The sequence below is a fragment of the Triturus cristatus genome, chromosome 4_2 (genome assembly GCF_964204655.1).
Source record: "Triturus cristatus chromosome 4_2, aTriCri1.1, whole genome shotgun sequence".
NCBI lineage: Eukaryota > Metazoa > Chordata > Amphibia > Caudata > Salamandridae > Triturus > Triturus cristatus.
This window is the reverse complement of record NC_140586.1, coordinates 373,835,825-373,851,184: the sequence shown is the minus strand read 5'-3', so window position 1 is coordinate 373,851,184 and position 15,360 is coordinate 373,835,825. Positions and strand designations below refer to the sequence as shown.

General features: G+C 40.6%; 1 protein-coding gene across 1 annotated transcript in view; it reads right to left on the bottom strand.

The window, feature by feature from the left end:
- LOC146833914 (potassium channel subfamily T member 2) overlaps positions 1 to 15,360 on the bottom strand; it is a 1,568,236-nt gene that overhangs the window by 871,665 nt on the left and 681,211 nt on the right. The window contains exon 9 of the mRNA XM_085599924.1: positions 11,777 to 11,871. Within this exon, the coding sequence (XP_085456050.1) occupies positions 11,777 to 11,871 (95 nt within the window). The remainder of the gene's footprint in view (positions 1 to 11,776; positions 11,872 to 15,360) is intronic.

The window sequence follows — 15,360 nt, the reverse complement described above, 5'->3', positions numbered from 1 at the left end:
TGGTGGTGCATCAACAGTCTAGAGGTAAGGCCATGAAGACTTATTACTCCTTACCAGCCAATGTTCATCAGGTTGATGAATGGATGCATTATCTTTTACATGACCCATTGGGTTGATTATATTTCCTCCCAATTCTTTGAATAGTGAGATCTCCTTGGAAGATCTGACAGGGTCAGGTCTTGTTTGCGACAGTTGCTCTCGCTTTACCCTGTTGTGACAGTTACCATTTTGAATGTATTGGAGGATGTAGGATCTCCATATCTTATGCACTAATTAGTCCTGCCCCGTCTTTCAATCGAGAAACTGTACCTGCCACAGTGCTTAATTTGTGCCGGTGCTTTCCGGTGCTTAGCACCGGCACTTAATTACCAGGGACAGGTCTACACGCATTTAGTGCACGTAATTGATTTGATAGTAATTAGTGGCACAGAGTGAGTGCTGCTCTACCGTAAGTGCTGCTGCTACTATTAGAGTGTTTTGTACTGTTGATGTCGAACTTGTTTCTGACTCTGATTCTTCAAGTTCTGTTGTTCACGTCTTCAAGTTCTTCTCAATCTAAATGTTGTTGATGCAGTGGCCTGCCCAGTGGGCGGGACACTGAGTTGGGCAGGGCTGGATTTTGGTCTTCTGTGGGGGTTGGGGCTGTGCGCGGCAGCGTGTGCAGATTTTTTCAGATTGCGTGCGCATTTGCTGCTTTGCCACGCCCCAGCATACCCGCACGGCAGCACCTCACCACCGGCACTGAGTCATCGTGGTTCAACGGCCGCCGCCGTTTAAAGTCAGTCTAAGAGCACGATCTGGATGACGTTGGCGTTAAGGCGAGCCTTGAGGAGTAGACTGTAGTTACAACAGCTTGAACAGCACCGGTTGAGGCAGGGCCTGGTAGGTCTAATTGTTCATTCTTTTCGAGTTATGGCTCCTTTTTGTGCACCTCTCTGCTATCTACTTTTTGTTCGAATTCTCAGGTTTGCCCTAAAATGTGCATAAAGTTTCCAGTGCTAGCAAATGCACACATTTCTTCCCAGTCAATTAAAATGTGTTTTAACGTAATCACGGCAGTTTCCTATTCGATTCCTGCCTGAACTAATTCATAGCTTGCATTTTATCCTGAAAGTGTTGCATGGCTGCCCTGCGTTGGACACCGCTATTGTAAATTTTTCGGATGCTAGATTTAATTTGGCTGGTGACGCTTTTGAGTGTGCCCCATTAAAGTTAAAGATTGTGGGCCCGATTCACAGAACTAACTTAAGACAAAATCCTAAACTTACTACCATTTTGGTATTCACAGAAGGCACTTACTCATTTTGGTATTCACAGAAGGCACTTACTCATTTCGGTATTCACAGAAGTTAGGAGTCCTAACTTTAGGACTCCTAAATGCCTTCTGTGAATACCGAAAGTCTTAAAATTAGGATTTTTCTCAGTTTAGTAGTAGTATAGTTAGGACTCCTAACTTTAGGACTCCTAAATGCCTTCTGTGAATACCGAAAGTCTTAAAATTAGGATTTTTCTCAATTTAGTAGTCCTAAATTTAGGACTCCTAACTTTAGGACTCCTAAATGCCTTCTGTGAATACCGAAAGCCTTAAAATTAGGATTTTTCTCATTTTCGTAGTAGTATAGTTAGGACTCCTAACTTTAGGACTCCTAAATGCCTTCTGTGAATACCGAAAGTCTTAAAATTAGGATTTTTCTCAATTTAGTAGTCCTAAATTTAGATTTAGGACTACTAAATTGAGAAAAATCCTAATTTTAAGACTTTCGGTATTCACAGAAGGCATTTAGGAGTCCTAAAGTTAGGAGTCCTAACTATACTACTACGAAAATGAGAAAAATCCTAATTTTAAGACTTTCGGTATTCACAGAAGGCATTTAGGAGTCCTAAAGTTAGGACTCCTAACTTCTGTGAATACCGAAATGAGTAAGTGCCTTCTGTGAATACCAAAATGAGTAAGTGCCTTCTGTGAATACCAAAATGGTAGTAAGTTTAGGATTTTGTCTTAAGTTAGTTCTGTGAATCGGGCCCAACGTCATTTATGCGGATACATTCTTGAGTCTTTGAGCATCTTTTATACCTATTTTCTGTTTTTTTGTAATCGGAAGAACAGGATGATGCATGACTGTTTATTAGATGCAAGCGTCCCTTTGTTTACATATTTGGGGATTTGGGATGCAGGCAGGCGTCTGACCTTTCTACTGCAAAACGTTTGTGGGCGTGAAAGCATGAACTGGCTCTGCTGATAGTGCTCCCTGTAGACAAGGGTAACTAGGTAAATATTGTTGAATTTGAAATATTGCTCTGGCTGTAGGATATTTTGCAGGGTTACCGCAGTGGGATTGGTTGGGTGTAGTCCTCGAAGATGCACCGCAATGGAAAACTAATCCCTGTGGAGTCCTGGGGAACTCGCCACAATGAGGGTGCAGCCAGCGCATTTCAAGCGTAGACCATTGAAACATTACCCCCTTTCATCCACCCCAGAATCTGGCAAATGTCCTATTTTTGCACCTTCGGAGCGTCGTTTGTTAAAGCTGGCGTTTTGTTACAGTTAGGCATGCTCAGGCCTACATATGAATGAATCTGCGGGTTGAATGCAATGCCTTTTCTCGGTATTGTATTGGACCTAGGCAAATCTCCCTGTACTCCTATCCCGAGTGGTACTTTGATTTTGTGAAGTTGTATTTGAAGGCGCCACCTGGCCTTTTCCCGGTAATCTGGATGTGCCAGTCGCCAAGGAGAATTCATAATGAGGTAAGGTCGCTACCCACCCTTTTCTGCAGCGTTTTAGGGATGTGACTTGACCTGCATGATTGGTACTGGCCTGTCGTTTATGGTGTTGCAGGGATAATTTGAAATTGGACAAAACATCCGAGAGCACTCCAGGGACAGGATGACAGATGCATGAAATGGAAAAGTGTGGGTATTTACTATTCCAGAGTAACTTCTTGCTGCAGAGAAGTGCTGGTACTCTCCAATTAAAGGTATTAGACTTCTGCTGAGAAGTGCAGGTACTCTCACTTGAAAATTAAAGAAGTGCAGGTACTCGGTCCCTGAAAGTACCAGCCCATTTAAAGTACTGATTATTATTACAGTAGCTTTCCAGGAATATACACACATTGGTCAATGTGCATTGTGCACAGTTACAAATTTGTTAACATATAAGAAAATGGGGCTCACACATAATTTTTTCTTTCTTTCAGGGGAATGCTGATTTTCCCGTAGACGATCCCCTTCTCCTACACCTCACAAATTTTGAGATTATTCCCACTGCACTGCGTCCTTGTAAAAGCAATTTACTTTTTCCTCAACAAGAATAAATCAACGTGTAAATGTACCTTTATGAATGCCTGCAAACTTGCAAGTTTGTGGGTCTTTATATCGTTTGCAAGGCACTCTAGCAATTGAACATCCACTCTCCAGGCTTCTCCCCCAGATTAGGGGAGAGGATATGGCATATTTTGGAACTGGGGAACCAAGTTCTGATCTGGGCATCGGCTCACCATCCTGTGATTCTGGGCAAATCACTTATTCTCACTGTGCCTAACATAATAAATATGTCTTTGTGTAATGTAACTGATGGTCTTGTAAAGCTTTCCAATACCTTTGAGTCGAGGTTGTGCTATATAAAACTGCAAAACAAACAAAAAAGAGCAGATTCACTCACAAATCATATTATAGGTGTTATTAATATTACTAGTCAATCTTTGAAGAAATAATTTAGATTTACTTTCTAGAAGTGATATTATTGAGATAATACTGTGAGGTAAGACTGTGTTATTGTTTGTCAGTGTGAGTTTTATGTGCTGTTGACGTTGAGACTTGTTGGTGCTTATTTTGTCCGTGAAGTACTGTTGTTGGTCAATTTATAGTGAGGAATTTTGGCTATGAGGGCCTTTAGGGAATACATGATAGCCTCAGTAGTAGCATTGAGAATCGAGTTCAGTGTATGGTCTGACTTTGCCACGGTGACATAAGCTTGCCACACTCTGGGCTACTTTGAGTATCGCAAGGTTTTATTTTCCTAGGAGGTTCCTTCAGGTCTTTTAAAGTTTGCCGATTAGCAATGGGGAGTAACTGCCTTTAGTGTTCAAGATGATTGATTCACAATAGGCCATCACCCCAACTTTTGCTTAGCCAGCATGGTGGCTTGTGTAACACTACTAGAACTCCTTAGTGGCACATGTTACTTTTTCTAAATATCAGATGATGGATTACAGAGTCACATATTGACACTAGATTAATCTGTTTTTCGTGTAGAAAAGAAGACTGGTGACCTGGATGCATATAGGCCCAAATATCCTCAGGATATGTGTTCAAATGTATTACTTGTGGATCTTGGGCGAGGTCCAGAAACAGATTGTTTAAAAATGAGTTCTTCAGTTTAATCAAGCTGGCTGGTGACAGGGATTCTGTACCAAACGAGAAGAGAAGCAACCTCTACATCTTTATTTTGATTCCCTGAGCTTGTCCAGGGTTTAGATAGTGACTCAAAACAACTGTTGTCAAAATATGGAAAAGTTGGATATTGAGATGGGTTTGATATCTTTAATTTGGAATTTGTACAATCATTCTGCAATAACTGTACACCTGGCCTGGAGAGGGGCTTTAGTTATTCTCAATATGACAAGGAAGGGGGTGAGAGAGTGCTGCTCATGGGCTTCTGTTCTATTTTTTTCTCTGCATCACTGAATTTTCCTATGGGGAGAATGACTGGGCTAAGGATGTGTCTATGTAAAGTAAAAGTGATGCCCTACTCCATGCAGATTATACAGCCCAGGGTCTGCATTATGGATATGGTGCACTGTTCTATTCTGTGCCACCATGCACAATTAAATCTATATTCAGAACAGGACAGATTCAGAAGAGGCACATTTCTACAGTGGGTAACATTGTGAGGTGTGTGAGATGTAGGCAGAGAGGATTTAAAGCTGTACTATATTATTATACATTATTCTGTTGTAATATTGCTTCTGAAAATATCTTTCAGGATTGGTGGGTACCTCAATAGCTGTTCTACACCAGTTGAGGATGTGGGTGGAGCCAATAGAGTGAATGGGTGGGGCCAGTGGAGGAAGTGGGTGGAGTCAGGATAAGTGGGTGTGACCTCCTACATAAATGTGAGCACCTGGACTTAATATTTTACAAATTAAGCACTGACCTGCCAGACTGAAAGTTGATTGACTGAAGTTGCAGACTAAAGCATTCTTTTGAAGTGTAGCTCCAGCTAGCCAATAGTCATGGCAATCCTTGACACTAGAGTTGTTTGAGCACAGATGGGCAGCCTTTTATGAGGTGAGTATATGTCGGTCTCAATTCATTAGCTGTCTAATGACAGAATCAGTTCAGATCTGATTCTGACCACTTTTTGATCTCAACTGGTTGTCATTTAGGTTTTCTGGGAGGTCAGGAGCTGCATTCTGCATTGTGCCCCAGTATACAATGGCTGTTTGCAACAACTTCTGTGTCCATTCTATATCAGGGATCAAGCTGGTGCACTTCTGGCACTGACACCAGGGCAAGGGGATATCTCCTCTTTTGTCTGGGGGTCATGGCCTCATGTAAATGAGGAGACCATTTACCTTTGTTTCTGAGCTATATTAGAGGCATTGACAGAGGGTCATAGAAGCTGTCAGGAGACGCCCCACTAGGTGGCCTTTGAGGGAAGTACGAGGGTCCACGGGACACCCCCAGGTATTTCCCTGCAGGCTAGTGCAGCCACACATTACTTCCTCCTGGGAGGACATCCCTGTTCCCCTTTTACAACTTTAAAATGGTCTTGACGTTTAGATACCCATTTGATTGTTTTGAAGACTTGTGTGGTTTTGCCTGTGTTGTAATGGTTATCCTTATGAACCATTGTGAAGAATCATTATGTTCTTTTATTGGCTACATTGTTCTTTTCGCTAGTGGTCACATTGGATCACCTTTTTTCTTGCTTGTTTAGGAACTTTAGGATGTTCCAGTCCAGATGGTATTGAAGCTGATACCAGATTTTACTGTTAGGGCCTTGTCAGTGGTGCTTAGGCATGAGGTTGTGCTAATAACTGTATTTTATCCTTCCTCCCCTAAAGAAGAAAGTCTGCTTTTTCTAGCTGCTTTGTAGAAGACAGCATTTATTTGAAAGAGTATGTGGCACTTCGAGAGCCAGGTTCTCTTTTTCGGTCAAGTATTCTTCCATAACCACAAACTGTTCTGTCAACGTGATTGTTTAAGTAGCATGGATAGCTCAGTCTGGGAATTTTTTACTTTTTATGTGAAATTTTAACTATTTTTGTCAAGTGCTTCTATGCCTAGAGAGCAACTTTCAGAGTGGAAGGAACCTGGTTTGCTGTGATGAACGTATGTAGACCAGCTACTTGGTCATCCTTAAAATGTTAGTCAAGAAATCTAGCTTTCAGTCCTTTGACTCTTTGAGTAATGTATCACATGGTTGTTTAGTATTGTTGAACTGAAACATTGAGGTGACACTCAGGTTCCAAGTAATGGAACTAGTAGGAAGATCACACATAGAAGGTAATTGTGGGATTATTGCCAAGTAACTGCTCTTTTTAGATTTAATTCACTGTTTCGTATTACACTCATTTGGTAGGCCCTGATGATGTGTCAGGCTGAGCGGCATTCCTGATCATTTATGGCGGAATTACAACACCTGGTTTTCCTTGAGGCAGGAACTCCAGACACAATTTTGACAGCCTAAATTCCATCCAGTAATATGGCTTCAGTATTTAGCTTCAACAGCAGCCAGGCCTCGAAACCCAGGCCTGCATGATATTTTACCCTAACAAGGGGGAGCATGCTGGGGTCACCTATGGAAGAACTATTCTTCCCTTTACCTCCCACACCCTCCCTCCACTCCACCATGCATAGACCTCCTTGCACACACTTACCACCTGCTCAGAGGAGAAATAAAATATATGCATTACATCGCTGAGAATATGGAATTCATTGAATAGTACCACAGTTATTTACCATTCTGAAGAGTTTAACACATAATTGCACAGTACTGACAGGGTGTTAACATGCAGGAACAATAATTACATGTGCAGAGTTTGCAGCCTGCCGGGACCATGCAACATCTAATTGGGGGGAAATAGTGCCTTAAGAGTACATATCCCAGATGAACCCGGTTGAACCACTGACCTAACAAAACAGAATACAATTTCCTGAACTCATGAGGTTAGATTGATGACATTTTATGAGAAGGTATTCAAATGAAACAAGCTTGTGTCAAGAAAGTAGCTGCCTACAAAATGCATTGACAATCATCATTCATTTTTTATGGAACTTTGGCATACAAAATGGAAAACGTAGTCAATTTAAAATACAAATTTGAAAATCTCAATTTTTCATTGTGATTATGCCAAAAATGTTTCCAGGATTTAGGAGACCAATATACCAAGAAGCTATGTTTCGCTGAAGTGCCTACTGTCCCAAATTAAATCTAACACATAAGAAAGTGGTGGGTCATAGCTCCGTCAAAGAGGGTAAGGTTGTTTCTGCTCCATGTTTGATATGCTAGCCTTCTAAGGCATGCTTTCAAACCTTTCCCTAACCAGTAAGTAGTTTGGTGTGGTTCTTAGCAACAGGGCTTGCGTGTTCCAGAGCGGGGGGGAGGGTTGCACTCTGAGAAATCTGCCACATAATCTCTTTCAGCTGGACATGACAGGTTTTCATGGTTTGTCTCACCTGACACTTTTAGAATCATTCGAAAAAAGAAGCCCCATAAGATTGTTACAGGAGTTTCAGCAAAATTATCATATAGGCACAACAGATTTTTATGAAACAGTTTATGTATGATATTTGTACAGCAGGAACCAAGCCAAAAGGCAGTGGAGCTATGTACAGACTCAAAGACAAGCATACAGTCAATTAGTGATAGGAGAGGTAGCCAGGGTCTGGGAGCAATAGTGTACTGTTGCTACACTCGATTATTTCAAGCATCATTAAGTGGAGATATAGCAGTTAGAAGGTTTGACTCCTAATTTACACAACCCTTTTTCCAATCTGTAGGTACATTTTAGGCATACACAAATTCACAAAGAGAGATGTGTGTGAAAGAACTGATTTGCATAAATATATCTTGCCTCAACGCAGATGCACTATAAAGTTCACCTGGTTCGCCTCCTTTTTCCCTAGAGCAGGTCCAGCTTAGTGCAAAAATGCCACATAAAAGGGTGCAGTCTGGGTATTGGACAGAAAGGAAAAACCCTCCTGTTTTCATTGAAGACCCTGTACTCCACTGCTCATATGATACGTGAATGGTGAAGTACAGTTTTACATTGGTACCCTTAACCCAGGAGTGGAAATGTAAATATTAGCATTAACTAGAATAAGACCTTTAATATCCATATCCAAATTGAATGCTTTTGTCACCTTTTGTGGGGAAAGAGGGCTAGAATTGAATTTGTCTAAATCCAAAGTTATGATGATCAATCCCCACAAGAGGTGCAGAGGTACTGTGACTGTCGAGGGCCTTCCCCTAGAGGTGGTCTATCATTTGACTATCTTTGGGTAAGGCTAAGCGACACACAATCATGGGCCCCACAGTAGGAAAAAAGCAAAAATGCCCTACCTCAGAAAGGCTTCGCTATAGCTCGACGCTACAAGTCCATATCTGGAGGTCCAGTTTCCCCGATTATCTCCATATACAAAGCTACAGCTGTTGTGTCAGCACTATATGGAGCCAAGATCTGGGGGTATGCTGACACAGAAAGGCTAACTAAAGTAGTAAACAGGTTCATAAAAACACTTTTTTAACTTTCCCAAAGCTCCCCCACAACTCCAATATGACTAGACTTGGCCCTCAACCCTATCGATCTAATAGCTGTTTTAAAATCTTTGCTATATTGGGTCAGAATATGGTCCACACATGAATTGCTACCTTATAGAGAGTGTGGGAAAGACCTTCTGGCCCGCGACAGGAAAGTGAGAAGACCGTGGCTGAAACATATACAAGAAACAACACTTAGAATAGGCATGAGTGACATATGGACAGCCCCTGACGCAATTGTAAAAGGAGATGCCGCAAGAGCAAAACAGTTGGGAGGCAGTCTTAGGCCAAACGTGGGAAGTGTACCAAACCAACACCCTTACAGGCAAGTTCCGGAACCACAAAAGTGTACCAGGGTTTGAACTATATATGAACAGGATGCACCCACACCAATCAAAATGTTTGTATGTCCAATATAGGTGCGGGGTTCTGCCCCTGAGATCACACACTTTTAAATGGGCAAATGTGTATCCCCAGACCAATTTTTGTCCAAACTGCCCAAATATAATGGAAATGGAATACCATTTTATGTTATTCTGCCCCCATTACAGGATAGCTCACAAAAAATGGCTGTTGGCAGCATGTAATTGTATTGGTGTAAGACATTACTGGGAAGCGGAGAGACTTTTCAAGAGCAACACAAGAGAACTTCTAGCTCTTGTGGTCTCCCAATATTTGTACATTGCTTGGGCATTAAGGAGGAAGGCCATTCTTAACTTCAAAGAATGACAGAGAACCGATAAACAATAGCCTTGCTAGGTTATCCTGTGCTTGTGTTGGTCTTGTTTGTGTCCATCTTCTAAAATACTGAATGATAAGACTATGAAATGTTGCATGTGTATATATTTTCCAGTTTCTTCCTGTTATCCCTGTGACTCCCGATTTGCACACTTTCCTTGTTGTAAATATATAAAATTTCTTGAGTGGTGATAACTGCATCCGTCTAATAGCACATTTGTTTGTTTTGCCAGTCCAACAATTTAGTCATATAGATGTTGTCCCTTTCTTTTTTTGTCAATATATTGACTCTTAACCTGCTTTCACAGTCTGGCAATTGTACCATGATGCTTTTATGTCTTCCTTTTTTAAATTGTGTAACCTTTTAATGTATCTAAGAGGACTCTTGCTGCATCAAATTAATGTGTTTAATGGACTGTGCCCAAAATAAACGATTTATACCTTATACCTTATCCATATACATTCCAATGCATGCTGGGTTATGTTTAATACTTTGATTTATAATTACACTTTGTCCTCGAAGTAATTTTTCACATTACTAGTTTGTTGTTACTTAGTGTCACTATTCTCATTGTTGAAACAGTATATATAAGCAAGCATGTAGGAAATAACAGAACAATCTTGCATACTCCTACTATGCAGACCCTAACCTATGTGTCTAGGGTATAGGTGTATGTTCTGCCAAGAATCCCCTTACTGGATAATCCAATCTTTACTTTGTTTGGTAAGAATGGTCAGGAGCTGGACACCTCTCACAGAGATGTTAGTCAGCTGCTCGGCAAAGCATCAGAATGCAGGGACCTCTCGATGTCAGCAGAAGTGTACTCGGAAACATATGTTTATTTATGGAAAAAGGCATCCTTGCCTTGGCCCGGAATTGTGGTCAGACTGCCATTATTTGTCTTCCATATGAACGTAAATAACAAACACATTCTCACAACGTACATGCAGGCCTTGTAAATAATGTCAAGGCAATATGATAGTGTTACTGCAAAGATGTTGTATGAAATCAAGGTCTATGCTTTCAGGAAACAAACCCAAAGTGTCACGAAAGCAAATGTGTGACAAAAGTCAATGTGGAAAGTGAAGGAAATTTAAGGAAGGAGACGTATGTAAAAATGGCAACATTTCCTAGTAGCCTGACTGGGACACATAACAGTACTGTGGGATCTGTGGGTGCCTGTACCCAGCCTGTGCTTCCTCGTGGGTGTCCGTACCTGTGAAAGTACCTCGGTCTCAGTGACCGGAATCAACTATTGAATCACTAATGATTTTTGGGGTGCATGATTCATCACAACTGTGTCTTTGGTGAGCCTCTGAGGGATTTGTGTCACATTACCCTGGTCTAAATGACTGCAACTATCTTTTTTTAAGCATTAGGCACCTTTAAACACTGTTTCACAATTATACTTTAAAGTAGCATATCGTCACATTCACCGGTTATATTTCTAATGTTTTGGTCTTGTTTAGTTCAGAAGATACTAATCTATATTTCTAAACCTGTGTGGAGTCTTTTTGTGGTATATTCATTGTGTTACTATGTGTGTGTTCCACAAATACTTTACACTTTGCCTTTGTAGATAAGCCTGACTACTCTGTGCCAAGGTACCCGAGGATGAGCACAGGTTATCTTATTGTGTATCTAACTTACCCTAACTAGAGTGGTGATTTCTTCCTGGCCTGGGTGCATACCTCAGCTTACCAGAAATACCAGTTCTAACAGTAGGATTAATGGGAGACATTTTGTGTCCTCATATTATTACTGTCTTGAAGAAAGTGGAGTTAGTTCATAAACCAGAAAGTCGCCATTCAACTTCACATTCTTTTGTTTTTTTCGTTCTTGGGGGTTTTGCCCTCAAAATGTTATCCTCCTTCTATACTCAGTGGAAGATGTCTGATCAAAAGGTCCTTTTAGCTGTTTTATGTAACAACAATTAGCCCCTCAGGCCGAAAGGTGAGTACCAGAGAAACAGCATACAGTCGAATTAAAAAGAAACAAACAAGTTATGTACTTTAAACATAACAAGTGGCTGGGTCACAGTAGAACATTTAACAATTTTAAAGATCAAAGGTTTAACACAAACACAATGCGAAAAAGAAGCAAAAGTATAAATTGTAAATTGCCAATAATAGTAAACAATACTTTTGGAGTTTAATAAGGGGATATTACAGGTACAAGGAGATACAATTGTTGCACATATAGAATTTGCTTTTCGTTTTTCAACAATTGTGGGTTAAATGACTTCTTGGTATTTTCCCTTTAAAGCTTACCACGTGAAGATCAAACAGAGTAAGGTCGATATCAGGATCAGGACTTGATTGAACATTGCTGACTGGGTCCGCTGAATTGCCCTGTGAAGGTCATTCTATGTCATAGGACACAAAACTAGCATTATTAAACTGAAATTTAAAATGCAAGATTATTAGAGCATTATTAGAGCATTGAAAAAGCTGTGAGTTTACTGGTCGCATTCATTGTTTAGAAAATGACTTCACTTTATCCTGAGGACGTCATATATAGTTTATCTGACATATCATACATACTAAATCCACAATTCAGAAATTGTGTTTCTGCAAGTGTTCCTGCTAAGGACTTCTTTTATAGATTGTCTGATTATTCATGCTAATACCATAGTTCAAAAACTGTTCCTGCACATTCGTCTGCATTTGAAGTTGCAAGGCTAACACCAGCTTTATTGCTATTACTAACAGGCCAGCACTCTCATGTAGTTAAATGTTATACCCGTTCAGTACAAAATCATATGCCCAGATAAATTCTTGAACATTCCACACATTGGATGTGTGCTGTACAGTGAAGTTCACATCCAATCAGTGAAATGTTTATGAAAATTACATGCAGTCAGTGGAATGTTTATGGAAATTAAAGTTTTTAACCAAGCTAGTGCCTACTACAAGTAAGTGTTCATTTTTGACATCAAGTATAGTTTGCCTATCGTAGATCGGGCTTTGCGTCAAAAACTATAGGTGCCGTCACTGATCTGCCCAAGTCTCACTCCTTGACGGTTAGTGGTGCCAAGCAGCTCAAACCACGTGTTGCACTGAGATAAGGGCAATTTTCTACCACAAAATACTTTTTGAACTGGAAAATAAATTCCTTTCCAAGACATTGGAATGCTCATTCACTTAAAATATAATACGAAAAGGCCAGATTCATGCAGATTTTGCTGTGACCTTATTATGTAGTCGCCATGGCATACACCTCCAACCAATTACACAAAGATTTTGATATCAATATAGGTGGCATACTCGTGTAGTACTCTTTGTTCACTCCTAAATTCAAGGAGTAATCCAGGATCAAGCTTTTGTTTACTCCTGGTTTATTCCTGGAATATAGAAGTAAGCCAGAAATACCATAAGAGTAAGACATAGGTTGATCTTTGTGATTCTGGCCCCATGAGTACTGCAGTGCGCCTTGCTTATTTCCAGACTGCAGGAGTAAATAAGGACTACTACACTAGCGAGCCAAAATATTTCTAAATTATGAATTCGGTCCAAATTATTTTCTTTAGCGAATCCCATGAGAAAGTCGAGCAGTGACCTAAACCAAATATATTTTAAAGAGCTATTTTTAAAAATATTCTAGCCATCAAATTGTACACAACTCAGTGCTTCAAATTCAGTTTGTAATTTACCTGTTTGTTTATTCATGGACATTCCCTTATTATTCATGTAAAATTCATGCATGGTTGTAATACACACATTGTATTCACATACAGTGGTGAATTAAAACAATTTTCCTTAGTGTACATGTACCCAAAGCACATATAAGTGTTTACATACTGTTTCGTGTTTGAGCCATAAGCATAACAAAAGACACATTTACAATATTTGTGCTAAAAATAAGCCAATTGCATTTAAATATCAAGTGAATAAGACATACTGGAAAAATAATAAATATGCATATTAACATCTATAGGGACAATCTTATTTAAAACATGCTCAATATTTAATGTATAAAACAGCTATCCCGCTGACTTCCCTTGACTTTCTTCTTCACTAATAACCATTTGGACCATACATAAATGCGACTGGTGTGAAAATCAGAGCCTCATCTATTCGATAACAGCTTTGCATCAAGATTGGATCTACTGCCTTAGTCCTCAAATAGAGGGGGGAGCCGTTTCACCATAATCCATGAGTTTTAGTGCAAGAAAGCATAACGTGCACTATGTTATCTTTGCCTCCCTGGTTAATCGTAAACAATATAACTTGCTACTTGCATGTCCCAGTTGTCAACAAACTATAAAATCCCTAATCTCATTTTTTGTATAGGGAGACTGACATAATTCTAGGTGGAGCGGGTCCAAAAATTCTCACACAGGAGTCTCAGCAGCCAACAAACTGGATGTTAAAGCACCCAGCCTGATTGTGTTCTATTCTATATTAGAGTCATATGGCAGTATGCCACATTCACAATCCTAATTGTACGAGTCCCACTAGGAGCAGTGTAATCCCATAAATAGTTGGGTGCTCTCTATGTAAGCAACCCTTTCTCATGTATTTCCCAACAATAGCACCAGCTCCCTTTAAGGCAGTCACTTCTAATAAGGGTCTTAAATAGGAAATAAAAAGCATGATTACTATTCGAACAAATCCAGTGTAATCAGTAAAGAGCAATAATTGTGATGCAAATTACTGCTAACAGCAACTGACTGATTTGCCTCAACATTTTTACACAACAGATTTTAGAAGTGGGATACCCTGCCATTTTGCTCTGACATAGTGCTCTATCTTTCTTCCCCCTCTTTATTTCTGGAAGCTATCAATTCCCAGAATCTTTTAGCATTTATTATTTTGCAATACCATGTAGTTCACTCCATATCTTAGTTTGAGGCTCTAGTCTTGTATTCATTAGTAACATGTTGTAATTACTCCTTGTTTCTTGAAAGTGGGAATCCGTACCTGGTTTTATGGGCAAAAACTAATTTCTAATTTTCTCCCATCATTTCATATCAAACAAGTCTGAGGTACTAGCATGCTCTTTGTCCACAGGGCATTATCTGTGACTCTACAGCTGCAACCTATGCGACTACTAATAGTTATGCTGTGTTGTCATTAATGCTTTCCATTAAAAATTAGATATCTATAAAGGGGCTTATTTATGAGCCCCTTGCGCCGTCGGTGCATCACGTTGTGTGTTGCACCGACAGCGCAACCTGCTGCGTGAAATTTACAAGCGCACGTAAAGCCACCCTTCGTGGCTTTACCTGTGCTCGTAAATCTCGCCCCATTTCACGCAACATGTTGTGTGTTAGGGGTATGACATGGGTGTTGCTGTGGGTGTTCCCATGCAACACCCATGTCAACTGATGCATTTCCAGATTTACGAGCAATTGTAAATCTGGAAATGCATCAGGATGCTACGCCACCCCGAGGGGTGGTGTAGGGAGGCACAACAAGGATATTTTTTTTCATTTCTCCTTGTTTTTTCCTCTTTCAATGTGTGCTGCTTCCTACAGCATGCATTGGAAGACAAAATCACCTCAAGCGATTGTGTTTGTGCAGGAAGTTGCCCTTTCCTGCACAAAAACAATCTCACCATGGCGCAGGCACCCTTGCACCATGATGCAAGGAAGCCTGCACATGGCAGCAGTTTCACAGAGGCCACCCTCGCAGGAGGCCTTGAGGGTCGGCACCATAAGTGACACCAGTGCCCTGCAAGGAACTGGTTTTCACTGCCTGGAAACACCCTAAAGCAGAGAGGGCGCTTCCTGCGCAGCGAACGCACACCAGAAGGGCGGCAGGTCACAGGGCCAATGAGGGGCCAGGTGACATTTGAGTTTCCCAATCAGGGGATACCCCAATATTGGCTGGAGTTTTTGCAAAGGGGAATA